Below are 15,914 nucleotides of genomic sequence, written 5' to 3'. Positions count from 1 at the left end.
GCCAGTTTAGACAAATCAGCAAAACCTGTTTCTCAGTGGGAGACCGAGAAATGTAGGTGGACGTAGGTTGACTTCTGGTCTCCACATGTACAAGCATGCACATATACAACCCTCACGTGATCATACACCCTTAAGTGCCTATATGTGTGCATTTGCAAGCCTGCACACTTGTACACATGCACATTTTAAGTTGTGCTTTTATCGTGTGGCCTATAAAAATCAGGTGGTTGACCAGATTAGAACTGAGGGTATACTTTGGCAACCCTTGCATTAGGTTAAAATGAATAAAGACAGTAGTCTATAGAGAAGATAGTTTATGAAATGTGTATGAAACAATGTTAAATCTCCAGGTGTTTATTATTTATTGGGTACCAGAGCTGTCTTTGTGTTATCTTTTCTTTTGCAGACAGTTGATATTCATAAAGAGAAAGTTGCAAGAAGAGAAATTGGTATTTTGACTACCAATAAAAATACTTCAAGAACCCATAAGATTATTGCACCAGCTAACCTTGAGCGACCAGTTCGTTATATTCGAAAACCCATTGACTATACAATTCTAGATGACATTGGACATGGGGTAAAGGTAGGTGTAGTTTTTACAAGCTTTCAAAAGTAGCAGTCTGTAGTGGAACCCTAGAAAATTAAAGTTTGTTTGATTTCCTAAAGAAACAAATCTTGACACAGTTGTGAAGATTGCTTTTTGCTTACTACTGTTAACTATTGTGTTCTTAAGGATTTTTTAATGTTGTGTTTTCAGAAACAGTCATCTTTCAATGAGATTTGTTTAGTTATGGTGGTAACTTCCATAGATCAGATAAAGTATGATATAGTTGTGTTATTCTTTTAATGATTTAATATGGCAGAAAAACCATCCAGCATATTACTAAAATGTTTTTCTTATATCAGAAATTTATCAGCATACTTTTACTATTAGTTTTCAGAACAGCATGTTATTAAACATGAACTTGCTTTATTTTTTCCTAGGGTAATTTTATTTCAACCTTTTGGATAGGAATAGTGTAGATAAAAGTTACAAATTATTGTTTATTTCCAATGCTTTTAAATTTGTAACATTATTTATTTTGGCCATCTTTTAAAGATAATTGAGTATCTAGTACGTATATGAAGTACCATGATCAAAATTATGGCGTATCGGGATGTGGCCTAGCAGGAGATTATAAGCTTTTCATACACAAAGCCTGTGTTGTAGCACGAGCATTTAAGACACCTAACACCACAGCTGGGTAAAAGTGTACTTCCTGGAAACAATTTAGAGCTGCAGCTGAGTACATTATTTACAGTTTATATTTCAGTAGTGAGTAGAAAAACACAAGTATGACTTTAAATAAATATACACATATGTCTATCTTGAAGCTGTGTAGTTCATGTATATTTTATTTTCTGATATAAATCTATTTATATAAAACATATATCACCATTTTGGCCAGAAGTCAGTAAATACAAATTTAATGTTTATCTTTGTACACATAAAATATACACATAAAATATAAATTTAATTTATCTAACAACTTTTATTTCAGTTTTTTGTTTTTTGATTTTTTTTTTTTTTTTTTTGAGACTGGGTTTCTCTGTGTAGCTTTTGAGACTGCCTGGAACTCGCTCTGTAGACCAGGTTGGCCTTGAATTCAGAGATCTGCCTGCCCTGCCTTCCAAGTGCTGGGATTAAAGGAGTCACTGTCGTCCAGCCTCTCTTCCTTCCTTTCTCATTCCTTTCACTCTAGTTCTCTCTCTTTTTTTCCTTTTCTTCCCCGTTAGCCCCCCAGTTTAAGCTCTGTCTGGCCTGGAACTCATTGTGCGGGCCAGGCTGGCCTTGAACTCACAGTGATCAGCCTGCCTCTGCCTCCAGAGTGTTGGGATTAAAGGTGTGCACTTCCACACCCTGCTTATTCAGAGTTGCATAATTATCTGGAATTTGATATTTAATTTTATAGTTGATTCATGCATATATTTTAGTGGCTAATTAAAACATATTAAAATAGGATATATAACTAAATGGTTAATTAAAACTGTAATTTATTTAACTTGGGGAAAGTTTGTTGAAGACTAACAGCTACTAATAGAATGTTGTAGACTGCTACCAGAATCTGATGCCAGAAGATACTTGTAATATAAAATTAGTGCTATTTATATAATAAAAGGTGATTCTGTCATGTAATTCTTGTTTAATCTGTGAAATAAAATATTTTTCTTTTAGGATTATAGCCTTTGTTGTTTGTACTTTAGTTTTAGTGGTCGTTAATCTGAAGAACTCTTTACAGGAATTAAAGTTTTGAATAAAGTAGTGTCTTACTGTCATCAATGAAAGTCCTGTTCATGGCACACTCTGCTCTGACCACTCTTTCTACGATCTACTGGAACATTATTTTGTTAATGCTGATTGCTTAACTTGTTTTTCTTTGTTTTCTTTTTTTTTTTTTTTTGTCTTCACATCTTGAAGTTCCAACTAACCTTTCAATGCTTTTTTTCCTTACCTCTTTTATTTGCTCCATTAATGCATTAAGTGGTTGCTTAGATTTAAGGTAAGAGATTCCAGGGCTGTATTTCCATTCTGTGTTCTTATGTAGAATATTACATAAGGGGAGTAAAGCCAACAAATTAGTTCTCTTTATTTTGGTTTAGCAACTTTGTTGTCTGTCTTCATGTTCCCTGAGGGTAGGTATTGTTGTCTGTTTTGTTCATTGCCCTGTTCTTTGTGCCTAGAACAGTACTGAACACACAATAGGTAATTAGTAAGTATTTTCTGAATGAATGGGTACTTTCATAAAATTGAAATATGTTATTCTGTAGTAAAGTATTATGAGATAAAATTATCTGGGTCTTGATAAATGTGGAAATTTTGTTACTGATTGGAGGGCCAACTAATATGCTTTATTTAACCCTCCCCTGTGTAAAAGCCTTTTATTCTATAAATGGTGGCTTGATTATATAATTATATGGTATAATACAAAAAATTATAAACCAAAAATATATCATATGCTTTTTTAAGTTGCAGTACATTTTACAAAAAGTCCTTTAAAATAGTTGTATAAAATATATTTCAATATAAGCTCAAGTCTTTTTAAAGGTGAATATTTTTTGTATGCACAACATACAAAGTTTATGATAATGTTTAAAAAAATACAAATTAAGAATTAGAAATAGGGTTTGGAAGGTATCTCTCAGTGCTAGAACACTTGCCTAGCAAGTAGAAGGCCCAAACCAACCAAAGCAAAATAAATAAATAAATAAATCCACACCCAAACAAAGCAGAGTGTTGTTTCCTGTTGTAACTTGTGTTATAGTTTAGTGTTTTGAAGGATACACGAGAAAAGCATTTCGACTGCACTCAAGAAGCCTATCAAATACAGTGTCACTAAAGTGATTTTCGTCACATTTATCATGCATTTTTTTATTACTCAAATTTTATGATTTCTTTTCAAATATGTTTTTGTTGTTACTCTGTAGTTTGCCGTATTTTGAGTGTAGTTAGTGTAAGCAAGAGACAGGATGACTGTATTACCTAGAATTAACCATGGCCATAAAAATTTGCCTGGTCATGGCAGGTAGATCTGACAAGAGAAAAATAAAGTTACACTGGAGAACAGGCTCTAAGCGTTCCCGTGTTGGTAACCTAGGGTTGTGAAATTGTGGGGAGGTTCCTTCTGTTTCAAATGGCTAAACTACAGCGAAATAGACTAAAAAAAAAGTAGGCAGTATTCAAATTTTGGGTTTTGGTCTATTCACCTACAAAGTGATAGCGATGCCCAGAAGAAAGACACACAGAAATGGGCCAACCTCTTCTCTTAATGCTTAGCCTGTGGAAGCCGCTTTCCGTGCTTTTTCTCCAGGTTGGGCTGTGTTTCTTTCTTCACCTTGAATATCTGTTTTCATGTAAGAGATAGGTTCCCTGAAGGCGTCCTAGGAAGATCCCAGTAAGATGCCTCAATGCTTTTCCTCTTTGAACCAAAACGTTTCATACTAGAATCTCTAAGGATTTCACTAATATAATTAATAATTATACTACATGGTACTATAGCAAAGGATAATGCTAGACAGGAAATTATGGGCTTTGCCTATTTTCCCTCTTCCTGTAATCCATATATATAGATAAAATTGTTCATAGCCTTCTTTCTTTCTCTCTGTATTTAAATGTATTTTTCTAAAAAAAAAAAAAAAAAAAAAAGACAGGTGACCAAACCCAGGGCTTTGAGCATACTAAGTATGAACTTAACTACTGATTCTACATCCCCCATCTCCAGATCCTTTCTTGTTAGGGTCTCATGTTATTCCAAACTGACTTTGAATTTACTGTGTAACTGGGGCTGGCTAGCCTTGAACTACTATCCTCTGTCTCAACCTCCAAGTGATAAAATTACAGATCTGATCTTGTTTACTTTCCCCTTCCCTCTTTCCACCACCCCTTTGTTTACAGTCAGCTCCGTTTTCTCTATGAAACATTCTATTGTGTAACTCTGGAGATATCCATTGCCACGTTGACTCAGCAGTTACGGTTATCCATATAAGACCTTACAAGATTAGACTCACTACACCTCTCTTGGAATGATGAAGAAAGCTCAAGGGGTAGATCCTGGAGTTTGCTCACCAGGTTCTTATCCTCCTCAAGAATAAACAAGTGCTTAACAACTTCTAGAGGAGGTTCTGGAGGGTGGTGTAGTTGCCTGTAAGTTATGCTCTGTAAGCAACCCCTCTCTCATGCTTCTGTAACTCCAGTTAAACCCAGCAGTTCATCAAGCCAGACTTGGATGAAACCCCCTTTCCATTTGCAGTGGACCCTGTGGTTATTTGTTACTTAATGATAGAAGCATATTCTGAAAGGTAACCTCGTTAGCTGTTTTGTTGCTGAGTGAACATCAAGTGTACATGAATAGATATGATAGCATAAACAACTGTAATCCCATACCAGGGAGATGCAAGGTGGAGACACGAGGACCTCCAGAAGTTTGTTCACCAGGTAGGCTGGTAAATTCAGCAGCAAAGGGATCCTGTTTCACACAAGGTGGAAAAACAGTAAGGATTATACCCAAAGGTTCTTGTCTGACTTTTACATGTACTCTGTGGTATATGCATGTGCCTGCAGATGTGCGTATATAAACATGCACACTCACATATGCACACATGCATTTATGTGTACATCAAGAGGAATTACTGTTATAAATTGGTTGCAGCATTGTATGCACACACATATTTTAGGAGGAGGTACTATGACAAAATGGATGCAGTTTTGTTTTTCTTTTTGACATGGTATGTACATGCACACAAGCACACTCGCACGTGTTTCCTACAACACGCATGGTAATTTAGTCAGATGTTTTGCTAATTGTCAGGAAATATGTTCTCTAAAATACCTCAGCTTCTTTTAGTATCATGATACCTATTCAGTAAAGAATTTTTGAAGAGATTATTTTAGATATGAATATTCAATTATAGTTTTAAATTTGCCTTTATAAAGAACGTGTTTTTGTCATTTCTTACTATTAATTTTTTGTATTCATATTCTCTATACTTGTTGTTGTTTTATGTAGCACAGAGAAATTTCCCTTGAGAAAATTCTGATAAACTTAGCTTAATAAGATGCTAATATAGTGTCAGTGATGAATAAAACATGGTGGTTTGGACATTACAGGGACCTAGGTTCTTAAGTGATTTGTCGCTCATCCAACTCATTAACCAAACAAATACAATCATTTCAGGATTTTATAGATTATAAAATGTATTCATTTTTTGTTTATATATGCCCACCAAATTTTAACTAAAATTTTATTTTGCTTTTATTATTAGGGTATATTTGAAGACTTAGAGAAGGTACTGCAATTTAAATAAAAGCACCTTGCATATTGAAATCTAAACCAAATTATAGTTGGAAGGTTATCTTCAAGTATCTTAGCTATCCCATATATAGAATAAAATTCTCTTTTATTCTTTTTCTGTTCTTGCTCCTTTTCCTTCTCTAGCAAACTGAATCGTAGTTTAGTGTTTGGTTCACTTCTCCCTCATCACTTATAGTAACTTTGGGTTTTATGTTATTTAAGGTTGAGCTTAAAGGACTTTAGTTACAACTTAAATCTTGTGGTATCATAAATTAAAACTTGCTGTTTTTAAAAGTTATAGAGGTTATTTGTCAGATTACTTATACAATTTTATTCCAATGTGAATTGACTTTTTGGAAGTGTCTTTTGACATTTTAAAGATAAATTCACAACCCTCTGCTTGTTAAAGAAGGCGATGACAGGGTTATTCATTTGTTGATGATTCGTATTTACTCCTAATGCTTTACTTTAAAATAATAACATTTCAAAGGCACCATTTGTCATTAAATACTGTTTCAACATCACACACAACTTGTTCACTGGGCTATTCATTTGAAGAATTTATTGCTTGATATATTATTTCTTGCTTATTTGGATAAGTAATAATTATTATTTTAGAACTTAAAAATATCTACCCTAGTCAGAGTTAATTTTGACAGCCTCAGAACTCTGATATGAGTAAGATTCATTTTCATAAAACTTAAAATTGATCAGATTTGGTGGTATACATCCTTAATCTCAACACTTGGGAGGCAGCGACAGGCTGATCTCTGTGAATGCAAGGCCAGCCTGATCTCCATAGGTTAGCTAGGGCTTCATAATGAGAATCTGCCATATATATATATATATATATATATATATATATATATATATATATATATATATATAAATTTTATATATTTATATAAAAATATTTATTTATAAATATATATTTTAAAATTAAAGTTGTCTCTTCCAACTTCAGTGGTATAATAATTTTATCCTTTTATGTTGTAAGTATAAATTTAATTCTGAAAACAGTATAATGAGGAACTTGAGATTCCTTAAATGTGTTTTGAAGGTAGCAATTCAAGATAATAGGGACTTACAGAGAGCATGTGTGAGTTTACTTTGTTAATCTGTTAGTAGTCTCAGACAGTGTGAGGTTGCATTGCACTGTATTCCTTACCGACTCCTTATAAGATAGCTGGATGTTTAGGGTTTTGTGAGTGCTGATACAATGGCATCATTATTCCCTGATTGCCCATCTTTTCTGTATTTGGAATTTCACTTGGGAATAGAATTATGAATGCAGTCGTGGTCCATCTCTGACTTGAGACTGTTACATTGTTTCATTCCGCAATTAACCTCTACTTTGGGCCTGTGTGGGTTTAATTCCCACTAGAAGTCACACAATGATGGTGGCTTTTATATTGTCAGTGATGGGTTACCTCAGCCCTAACATTGCCTTGAACTTCTAGCAGCGTTCAGGTAGGTATTTTCCTTGTAAGGAGAACATTAAATCTAAATTGTGAGAGTATTTCACAAGTTTAAAGAGCTGAACTTTTCTTTGTACATCATACAACTGAACATATGCATATTACATAGTTTTTAGTTGAGAAACATGCTTTATGATATACTTGCTATCTAAGGGAAACAGTCCCCCAAATGAAGAATTGATTTAAATTTAAAATAAATTGTTTTTACTTGAGTTATTTTTTGTTACCACTAATGATTTTAGAAGTATATTTTGTGATTATAGCTGAGTGTAATATCCAATAGTCTAACCAGTGATCTGTTGGTGTGATGACCTAATGGCAAATAAATTCTTCACATTCAAGTTTGAAATAATTTGAAAATCCTTTTAGGAAGAGTCCTTTGAGTACAACTACAGAATAGTAGAGTAGAAATTGCATATGAAGTGCATGGCCTCTTGTTTTTTGTTTTTGTTTTTTTTTTTAATTTAACCTTCCCCTTCTTATTTTCCAAATGCCACTTTGTTTTGCTGCATAGAAATTAAGTGGTGTTTCCTTCAACATTTGTTAGGTGAGCACACAGAATGTGAAGATGGGTGGGCTGCCACGTACAACACCTCCTACTCAGAAGCCCCCAAGTCCCCCCATGTCAGGAAAAGGGACACTTGGGTGAGTAATACAGTAACAGATCATAGAAAGCCATGTCATGTACTATTGTGTTTAAGAAAAAAAATCTGTGTAAGTTAGTAGGGAGAGTTACTCGTATTGTTACCTTTGTGTGTTCATCCGTCAGTCTGTCCGGCTCCCCCCCCCCCCCCCCCCCGCCTTCTTTGGTAAGCACATCTTTATACTTTAAAAGTGGTTGTTTGGAAGTTATTCTTGTAGTGAGTTTTAAATTGTAACAAAATCCTAGCCTAAATTCATTGCTAGTTATAAAGTGGAGTCTAACTTCATTCTTTTTTCTTAGAAAATTTTAATGATCTTTTATATTGCAGTTGCATTTATCAGGTTGTCCTTGTCAAGAGGCTATGTGGATTTGTAACTTGTTATAGTTTGGAGCTTTGATTTGGGCTCTGGAGTTGATTTTATTTTGTAAGTTAGAAGGAAAGTGTGACTTTTTTCTTGTGATTGAGGTTTGTGATTAAGTGAGTGTAATACAATCCAGGAGCCAGCTGAAATTTCTGGTGTAGCTCTGCTGTTTGTGCTGTGGTCCTGTTATCAGTTTGTCAACAATTTAGTTTTTTTCATCCGTGAAGGGGGTGATATTTGTCCTCTATCAACTTTCCATGATCACCGTATTGCAAACTGGATTTTTAAAAATGTATAAGACACATTTTTAAAAGGTGGCGCACGCCTTTAATCCCTGCACTCGGGAAGCAGAGGCAGGAGGATATCTCTGGGAGTTCGAGGCCTGCTTGGTCTAAAAGAGCTAGTTCCAGGACACACTCCAAAGCTACAGAGAAACCCTGTCTCGAAAAGCCAAAAAAAAAGTATGACAAGACAAATGCTTTCAGAACTATTGTCTTTGTGATATTTTCTCAAAAAGAAAAAAAGGGATGAGAACCAAGTGGAAACCACAAACGACAACAACATGCCCTTCCCCCGCCAAGCACTTGGATTTGAATAGGACAGAAACAGATTGAAATATAAAGGAGGATAATTTTAGAAAGTGATTATAGTTTGGTCAGTGGAAAGCAAAACAAAAAGGTGAAACCAAAAATATGATGGTTTTAATTAATAAATTTACTTTTGTTTTTTAAGCCAGGTGTTATTACATATTGTAGGCTATATTAATCTTGAACTCTTGATCCCCCTTCCTCAAATTTTGGAACGCTGGGACTACAGGTTTGTGCCTGTAATCCAGTTTAGACTTTATCTAGAATGATCTTTTTGTTCTTAGAATGCAGAGGAAAGAATCTAGTAGGTCAAATAAGATTTAACTTCCAGGTAGAATGAAAATGACATTGTAGGGTGTGATGGTTGCAGAGAAAGTGTTTGCTTTCTTTTCTTGTAAACAAATGCACATTTATTTCCTCAGGTGTACTACTTAATGGAATTTGTAAATGTTTAAGTTAATGTTGGTCTTTGCCTAATCACTATATTTTTCCTCTTCTTCCTGCTTACTTTGTTTTACTTTTTAAACCTTGTTTGTGTCATTGTTTTTCTGTATAACTTGAAGTTAGTGAAGATAGAATGAAACATTTTAGTGTATAGAAAACATTGTCGCCAGGCGACAGTGGCGCATGCCTTTAATCCCAGCTCTTGGGAGGCAGAGGCAGGCGGATCTCTGTGAGTTCGAGGTCAGTCTGGTCTACAAGAGCTAGTTCCAGGACAGGAACCAAAAAGCTACGGAGAAACCCTGCCTCGAAAAATCCCCCCCCAAAAAAAAGAGAGAGAGAGAGAACATTGTCAAAAGTAGACTTTAGAGATTAATTATCTAATATAATTATATAAATTTATATATACATTCTAATTTTAAAGATGCTTGAATTTTTAAAAAATAATTTCAATTCAGAGTCGTAGCATTGCTTCCTTTCCTTTTGACACAATAGCATATATACTTTCTTTTATTTATTTTGAATTATTAATTATTTTGTTTATTGAAAAATACCCAAGGGAAGTAGAGTCAACAGTGCCTTTGAAATATAATCTCATTTCAGTGGTGGTGGCGCCTGCCTTTAATACCAGCACTCAGGAGGCAGAGGCAAGTAAATCTCTGTGAGTTTGAGAAGTGAGTTCTAGGACAGTCAGGGCTATACAGAGAAACCCTCACTGGAAAAATCAAAGAACTGGAAGAAAAAAAAGCAAAAACAAACGAAAATAAGGAAGGAAGGAAGGAAGGAAGGAAGGAAGGAAGGAAGGAAGGAAGGAAGGAAGGAAGGAAAAGAAAACAAAAAAACCTCATTCAAAGTCAGCTATAACTTGAGTGGCCAGGAAAGCAATGCTTAAAGAAACTGTGGGAACCTGGTTGGGGGTGAATTAATGAGAAATACAAGAGCAGGTTGAGCAGCATCCTCTTGGAAGGGAAGAAAGCTTTTTAATTTTCATACTTTCGGATGCCAAATTCTTTTAAAGACTTAATCTCAACTGCAAGATGTCCTTGTCCCTGAAGGGTTTGGTCACTTGGAAACAAGAACTGAAGGAGTGCTAAGTTTTGCCCCAGGCAGTACTTACACCCATTCTGTTTCCTTCCTTTGGAGGGAAAATTTGAGAGAAGGGAAACGATTTCTTAGTAACTTTGTCTAGTTTGTGTTTTACAGTTTAAAGTAACTAAGATATAGAAAAACTTAGGTAGTCTTTTAAAATTTCCTATCAATGTTGAACTCTGAGGAGGAATCAGCAAAGAAATTAGGGTGAACTTGAAGGCGAAAGTTTGTAAAATTGGAAAATGAAACGAAGTGGTGTATTTTTAATTATCAATATGCTTTAGTTTCCATGTGTTTAGAAAATAAAAAGGGGAATGAGTTAAAGCTGGTATTGATCATCATATGGAGGTTGTGACTCCAAAAATCTAGATTTGTCATCTGTATTTTTAAACATCTTCGGTTAGGGAGAGAGAGGAGGAGGAGATCAATTAGCGAGTGTCTTTGGGAGATGGTGACACAACACAGAAATACGCAAATTCTTCCAAGAGAAGAGTGGCGTCTAGAAAACATTGGCTTAAACAGTGGAAAACTTGAGTTTTCTGTGAATAAATGAACAGAATTACATTAGCATAGGGACATGAGGTTGAGACTGATATTTACACTGCATCTTCACCAGAGCTCTCGCATGGTGGAAGAGCTGTACTGTAGACAACTTGATAGCTAGGTTAGACCACATTTCCGATTTCTGCTAACAAATTGTATTGCACTGGCAACTCTGAATTTATTGTGCCGAAACTTGATTAATCACAGAATACATACGCTCTTCTTTTTGTAGGCGGCACTCCCCCTATCGCACACTGGAGCCAGTGCGTCCTCCAGTGGTACCCAATGATTACGTACCTAGCCCAACCCGTAATATGGCTCCCTCGCAGCAGAGCCCTGTGAGGACAGCTTCTGTGAATCAAAGAAATCGAACTTACAGGTATTTTCTCTACCTCAGCGCAAAACACGATGGTCGGAGTACCATAATCTGTTCAGATAACTTCAGTTAAAGCTCTCTCATTTTCCAAGCACTAAGTTCTTTTTCTCTGCTCTCCCAAACCTCATATGATTCTTCCTCTCTCTCCCCTCATGCTCTGAGGCAACCTTGAGCAGTCAGGAAGGTGAGAACGACATCTCAAAGTATAAACTTGACAACAAAAGAGACAACTCACGTTCATTCAAAAAACATTATTAACCAGGAATGAAAATTGCAAGTTATTTTTTGGTAGAAATTTAAAGATGAGAAACAACTCATACTAAAATATTAATATATCACCATGCCTTTACAAACTGAAATAAAATAATCTAGTTAATCTTACTGTAAGTTTATTCAGATAGATATTAAGTCAGGATATAAAAGGTAGTATTTATTATTTTAGTATATTAAGTACGAACAATTTGCCCTTACATTTATAGAGGATTTCTTTAAGAAAGTGTATAAGCTAGCCCTCATAAATAGGTAGCAAAATAAGTTTACTGAACTCAGATTTTGCCCTTATGGTTTATTAAGAATTCATATTTGAAATGGAAGGTTTTTGGATTTTATTTCTTGTAGCTATATCCATTTCAGAAATACTTGGGAATGTGATATCTTGTTCACTATATTCATACTTTGGTGGCTCTTATTTCTTCAGCAGCAGTGGGAGCAGTGGAGGAAGCCACCCAAGTAGTCGGAGCAGCAGTCGGGAGAACAGTGGAAGTGGGAGTGTGGGGGTTCCAATTGCTGTTCCCACTCCCTCTCCTCCCAGCGTCTTTCCAGGTGAAGCATTTGAATTCAGTTTGTTACTGTATTACAGTGAGTTTCAAACCAAAACAACATATTTAATTATAATAGTGCAAATAAACAGTACCTTTTTAAAAAATTATGAAAAGTTTTGTGCATGTTTTAAGGTTTTGTTTTCTTTTTTTCTTTTTCTATCTAATAAGATACTGTCTGGAATATGTGTGTATATTTTGATTCCTGCTGTAATTCTAATAGTATATTGTTGCTTTTTTAAGGTACTGTAGTTTTATATATGTGGGGCATGTCATGATAAAAGTAACAGTATGTAGGAAGCAGTTTTTTCCTAGGTCAGTTACTTTTAGGTAAAAAGAAAGGTTTGTTTTTAACTAACATTTTTCTATCCCACCTGAGCGTCTTGAATTATTTGTTGTTCATATACCCTTAACCATTCTTTTTGCAATGCTCTATTCTTTTGACTAGTGTTAAGCGCTGAATACTCTTAGTATTCCAATGCCTTTTCTAATGCTAATATGACTGCCTTATTAATGCTGCCTCTTACTCCTCTTTCCCATCAGCCCCTGCTGGCTCTGCTGTCACCCCTCCTCTTCCTGCTACTTCTGCACCTGTCCCTACCCCTCTTGTTCCTGCTCCTGTCCCATCCTCCACTGCCCCAGATGTTGCTGCTGGGGGCGCACAGACCCTTGCTGATGGCTTCACTTCTCCAACTCCCCCTGTTATTTCTTCCAATCCCCCCACAGGTGAGTATTGGCATGGCAGACAGATCTGGCCATTCTTGCCTGAAACTTCAGCTTTGCTATATTTGTTGGTTTGGTTTTACTTTTTTTTTTTAAGTTGATTTGTGAATTTAGTATGGAGTTAACTTCCATACAGTTTTGAAAACTTGCCATTAGAACTATTATAGGGAGCTGGGGCGTTAGCTTAGTTGGTAAAGTCCTTGCTGTGCAAATGTGAGGACTTGAGTTCTGTCCCCAGGACAGACATAAAAAGCAAGGCAAGGTGGTGTGTGTCTGTAATCCCAGTGTTTGGGAACTAAAGCCAGTGCTGTCTAGTCAGCCCGTCCTAATGGGTAAGTACCAGGTCTTAGTGAAAGACTTTGAAAACTCAAGGTTGACGGCCTCTGGCATACTCAACTGTTTACCTGCTCATAGATCTACATAGAACACCTGTACCAGTACACACACCAGAAATATTGCAGGTTAAGTAATTAACAAAAACAAGCCTATGACGGTTGATAGCTTCATTTTAATGTAATATTCTATATAGCTAATTACAAACTTCTGTGTATATTATAATGGGATTTTTGCTTATATTTTAGCAGTACCAGAAACTTATTAACTGTGCTTCTAAAGGAGTTCAGGATTATTTAAGTTGATTGGTGTTTTGTTTAAGATTTTAACCTAGTGCTAGGGAGATGACTCATCAGATAAGAAAGGGTTTGCTGCCCAGCCTGACAATCAGAGTTTGAATTTCTAATGGTGGAAAGATAACCAGATCCTGTAAGTTGTTCTCTAATCTGCATGCGTGCACACACACACACACACACACACACACACACACACACACACAAGCATTCTCTCTCTGGTATGAATGCATCCTCCTTATAAATAAATGTACTTATTCTTTTAAAGATCTCAGCCTCAAATATGTTTTGCTGGGATAGGTGGTAAAGACTCAGTTACCTCAGAATGCTCTGAGCAGTTAATATGATGCTGGTTAGTAAGTAGATTCTTTTTATTTCCCCCCAAGGCAGGGTTTCTCTATGTAACCTTGGCTGTCTTGGAATTTCCTCTGTAGACCAGGCTGTAGACCAGACTCATATAACCACCTGCCTCTACCTCCTGAGTGCTGGGATTAAAAGCATGTGTCACCACTACTTGGCTACTAATAAAACATGTTTTAAAAGACATCTTTGTTCAAATTGGGTTTTGGGTAGTGTTAAATTGAGATAGCCTCTCTCTTTATGAAAAAGACTTTTCTGTAATGGATGAGTGAGAATGGATGAGTAGTCATTTGATTGGGATATGCAACTCTTCTATACTAGTTGAACTAGTTAGATGTAGGAATCTCGTTAATGCTGTGGGTGAAGAAATGACCCCTACCTAAAATATTTAGCAATTAAATTATAATTAATGATAGGTATTTGGCCAGGCGTGGTAGCACACGCCTTTAATCCCACTACCCAGGAGGTAGAGGCAGGTGGATCTCTTTTAGTTCCAGGCCACTCTGCATAGTGAGTTTAGGGACTGCCAGCAGTACACAGTAGAAGGCTCCTTCACTCCAAAAAGGGTGATTCACGGGTTTCAACAAGTAAACATTTATTATGTGAGTAGAAAGTTATCTTTACAACAAAAAGAAAAATTCTTTACATTTTATTTTACTAAGGTTTAAAGTGTGTAAAGTTTGCCTTTTAAAGTATAGATATATGTGAGTTCTTTTAAGTGTGTCCTGCCACCACAGTTAGGATCTAGAATAGTTGCATCGCCCACACCCAAAACGACCTCATGCCTTTTTGTGTCTCGCCCTTGCCCTGCTCACTGCTGACCTGTGCTTTAGAATGGGTGTCGTGCACAGTATGTAGGTTGTTTGGTGTTATGGCTAGGAGCTCTGCTGAGGTGTTTTATGTTCCTTCTTACTGTTGGTAGTGCTCTTGATGTGTTAAAATATGTGCCTTTCCAAGTTGAAGGACATTTGGATAGTTTTTATTTTGAGGGATTATGGATAACACTGCCACAAACATTCATGTACAGGTTTCTGGTGAGTTCAGGTCGTGTCATCTTGGTAAATACCTAGGGAACAGGATTGTTGGGTTGTATTATAAAGGGAATGTGTAATCTATTTATTTTATTGTTGAGATAGGGTCTCACTGTGTAACCCTAACTGGCCTGGAATGTCTGCTTGCCTCTGCCTCTCAGTGGTGGGATCAAAGACATGGACCACGTGCTTGGAATGTCTAACTTCTAGAGAAACTATTAAGTTGTTTCCACTTCAGTGGTTTTCCCATTCAGTTTTAACTTGCATATCTCTAGTGAATGCTGAGGCTGGATATCCTTTCATTGTGCCTTTTTGGGGGTGGGGTGCCAAAAATCCTAACTTTAGTTGATATAAATAGATGTCTTTAAAATTGTTTTTTTTAAAAGTCTGTGAGGGTGGTGGCGCATGCCTTTAATCCTAGCACTGTGGAGGCAGAGGCCAGTGGATCTCTGAGTTTGAAGCCAGCCTGGTCTAAACAGAGAAACCCAGGGCTAAACAGAGAAACCCTGTCTTTAAAAACAACAACAAAAAAATATTGTTTGTTTTTTATATTTATTTTTATGTGGATGAATGTTTGACCAGAATATATATATATATGTGCACCACATGCCTGCCTAGTACCAAAGGACCTCAGCAGAAGACGGTAGATCCTCTGCAACTGCAGTTAATGGAGCAACACTGAGCTGCTGGGGAGACTTAAGACAGATGAAATTTTAGACTGGATCCAATGTCATAAAAATTGATATGGTGGTGTATTTTTTTTTTTTTTGTGGCGATCTTTGCCAAGTATTAGTAAAATGGCAGGGCTTTTCTTTCTACCTTTATTTCTTCTTCCACCTTTCTCCTTTGTCCTCATCATATAGCATGTCCTCCCTCCTCTGTCTTCCTGTTATCCCTTTCTCCTTTCCATGCCTTGGTGCCTGCTCGACTGTGTTCCTTCATGGGTTCCTTCTAATGCTCTATTGATGAGGGCCTTGCTGAGTGGAGAGCAAGTGAGGGCAAAGGCAAG

At 36.2% G+C, this 15,914-nt stretch overlaps 1 protein-coding gene across 29 annotated transcripts in view; it reads left to right on the top strand.

Moving 5' to 3' along the window:
- Abi2 (abl interactor 2) overlaps positions 1 to 15,914 on the top strand; it is a 98,307-nt gene that overhangs the window by 54,193 nt on the left and 28,200 nt on the right. For 2 of the 29 annotated variants that reach the window (XM_057761563.1, XM_057761566.1), the window contains exons 3-8: positions 407 to 583; positions 2,523 to 2,540; positions 7,854 to 7,951; positions 11,204 to 11,350; positions 12,048 to 12,169; positions 12,709 to 12,891. In XM_057761563.1, coding sequence (XP_057617546.1) covers positions 407 to 583; positions 2,523 to 2,540; positions 7,854 to 7,951; positions 11,204 to 11,350; positions 12,048 to 12,169; positions 12,709 to 12,891 — 745 coding nt within the window. Of the gene's footprint in view, positions 1 to 406; positions 584 to 2,522; positions 2,541 to 7,853; positions 7,952 to 11,203; positions 11,351 to 12,044; positions 12,170 to 12,708; positions 12,892 to 15,914 lie in introns of all 29 variants that reach the window. The other 27 variants (XM_057761562.1, XM_057761565.1, XM_057761575.1 and 24 more) reach the window with 14 other exon arrangements.

This window comes from Chionomys nivalis, chromosome 2, assembly GCF_950005125.1.
Source record: "Chionomys nivalis chromosome 2, mChiNiv1.1, whole genome shotgun sequence".
Lineage (NCBI taxonomy): Eukaryota > Metazoa > Chordata > Mammalia > Rodentia > Cricetidae > Chionomys > Chionomys nivalis.
Note: the sequence above shows the minus strand (reverse complement) of the source record. Positions and strands in the feature narration are given on the sequence as shown.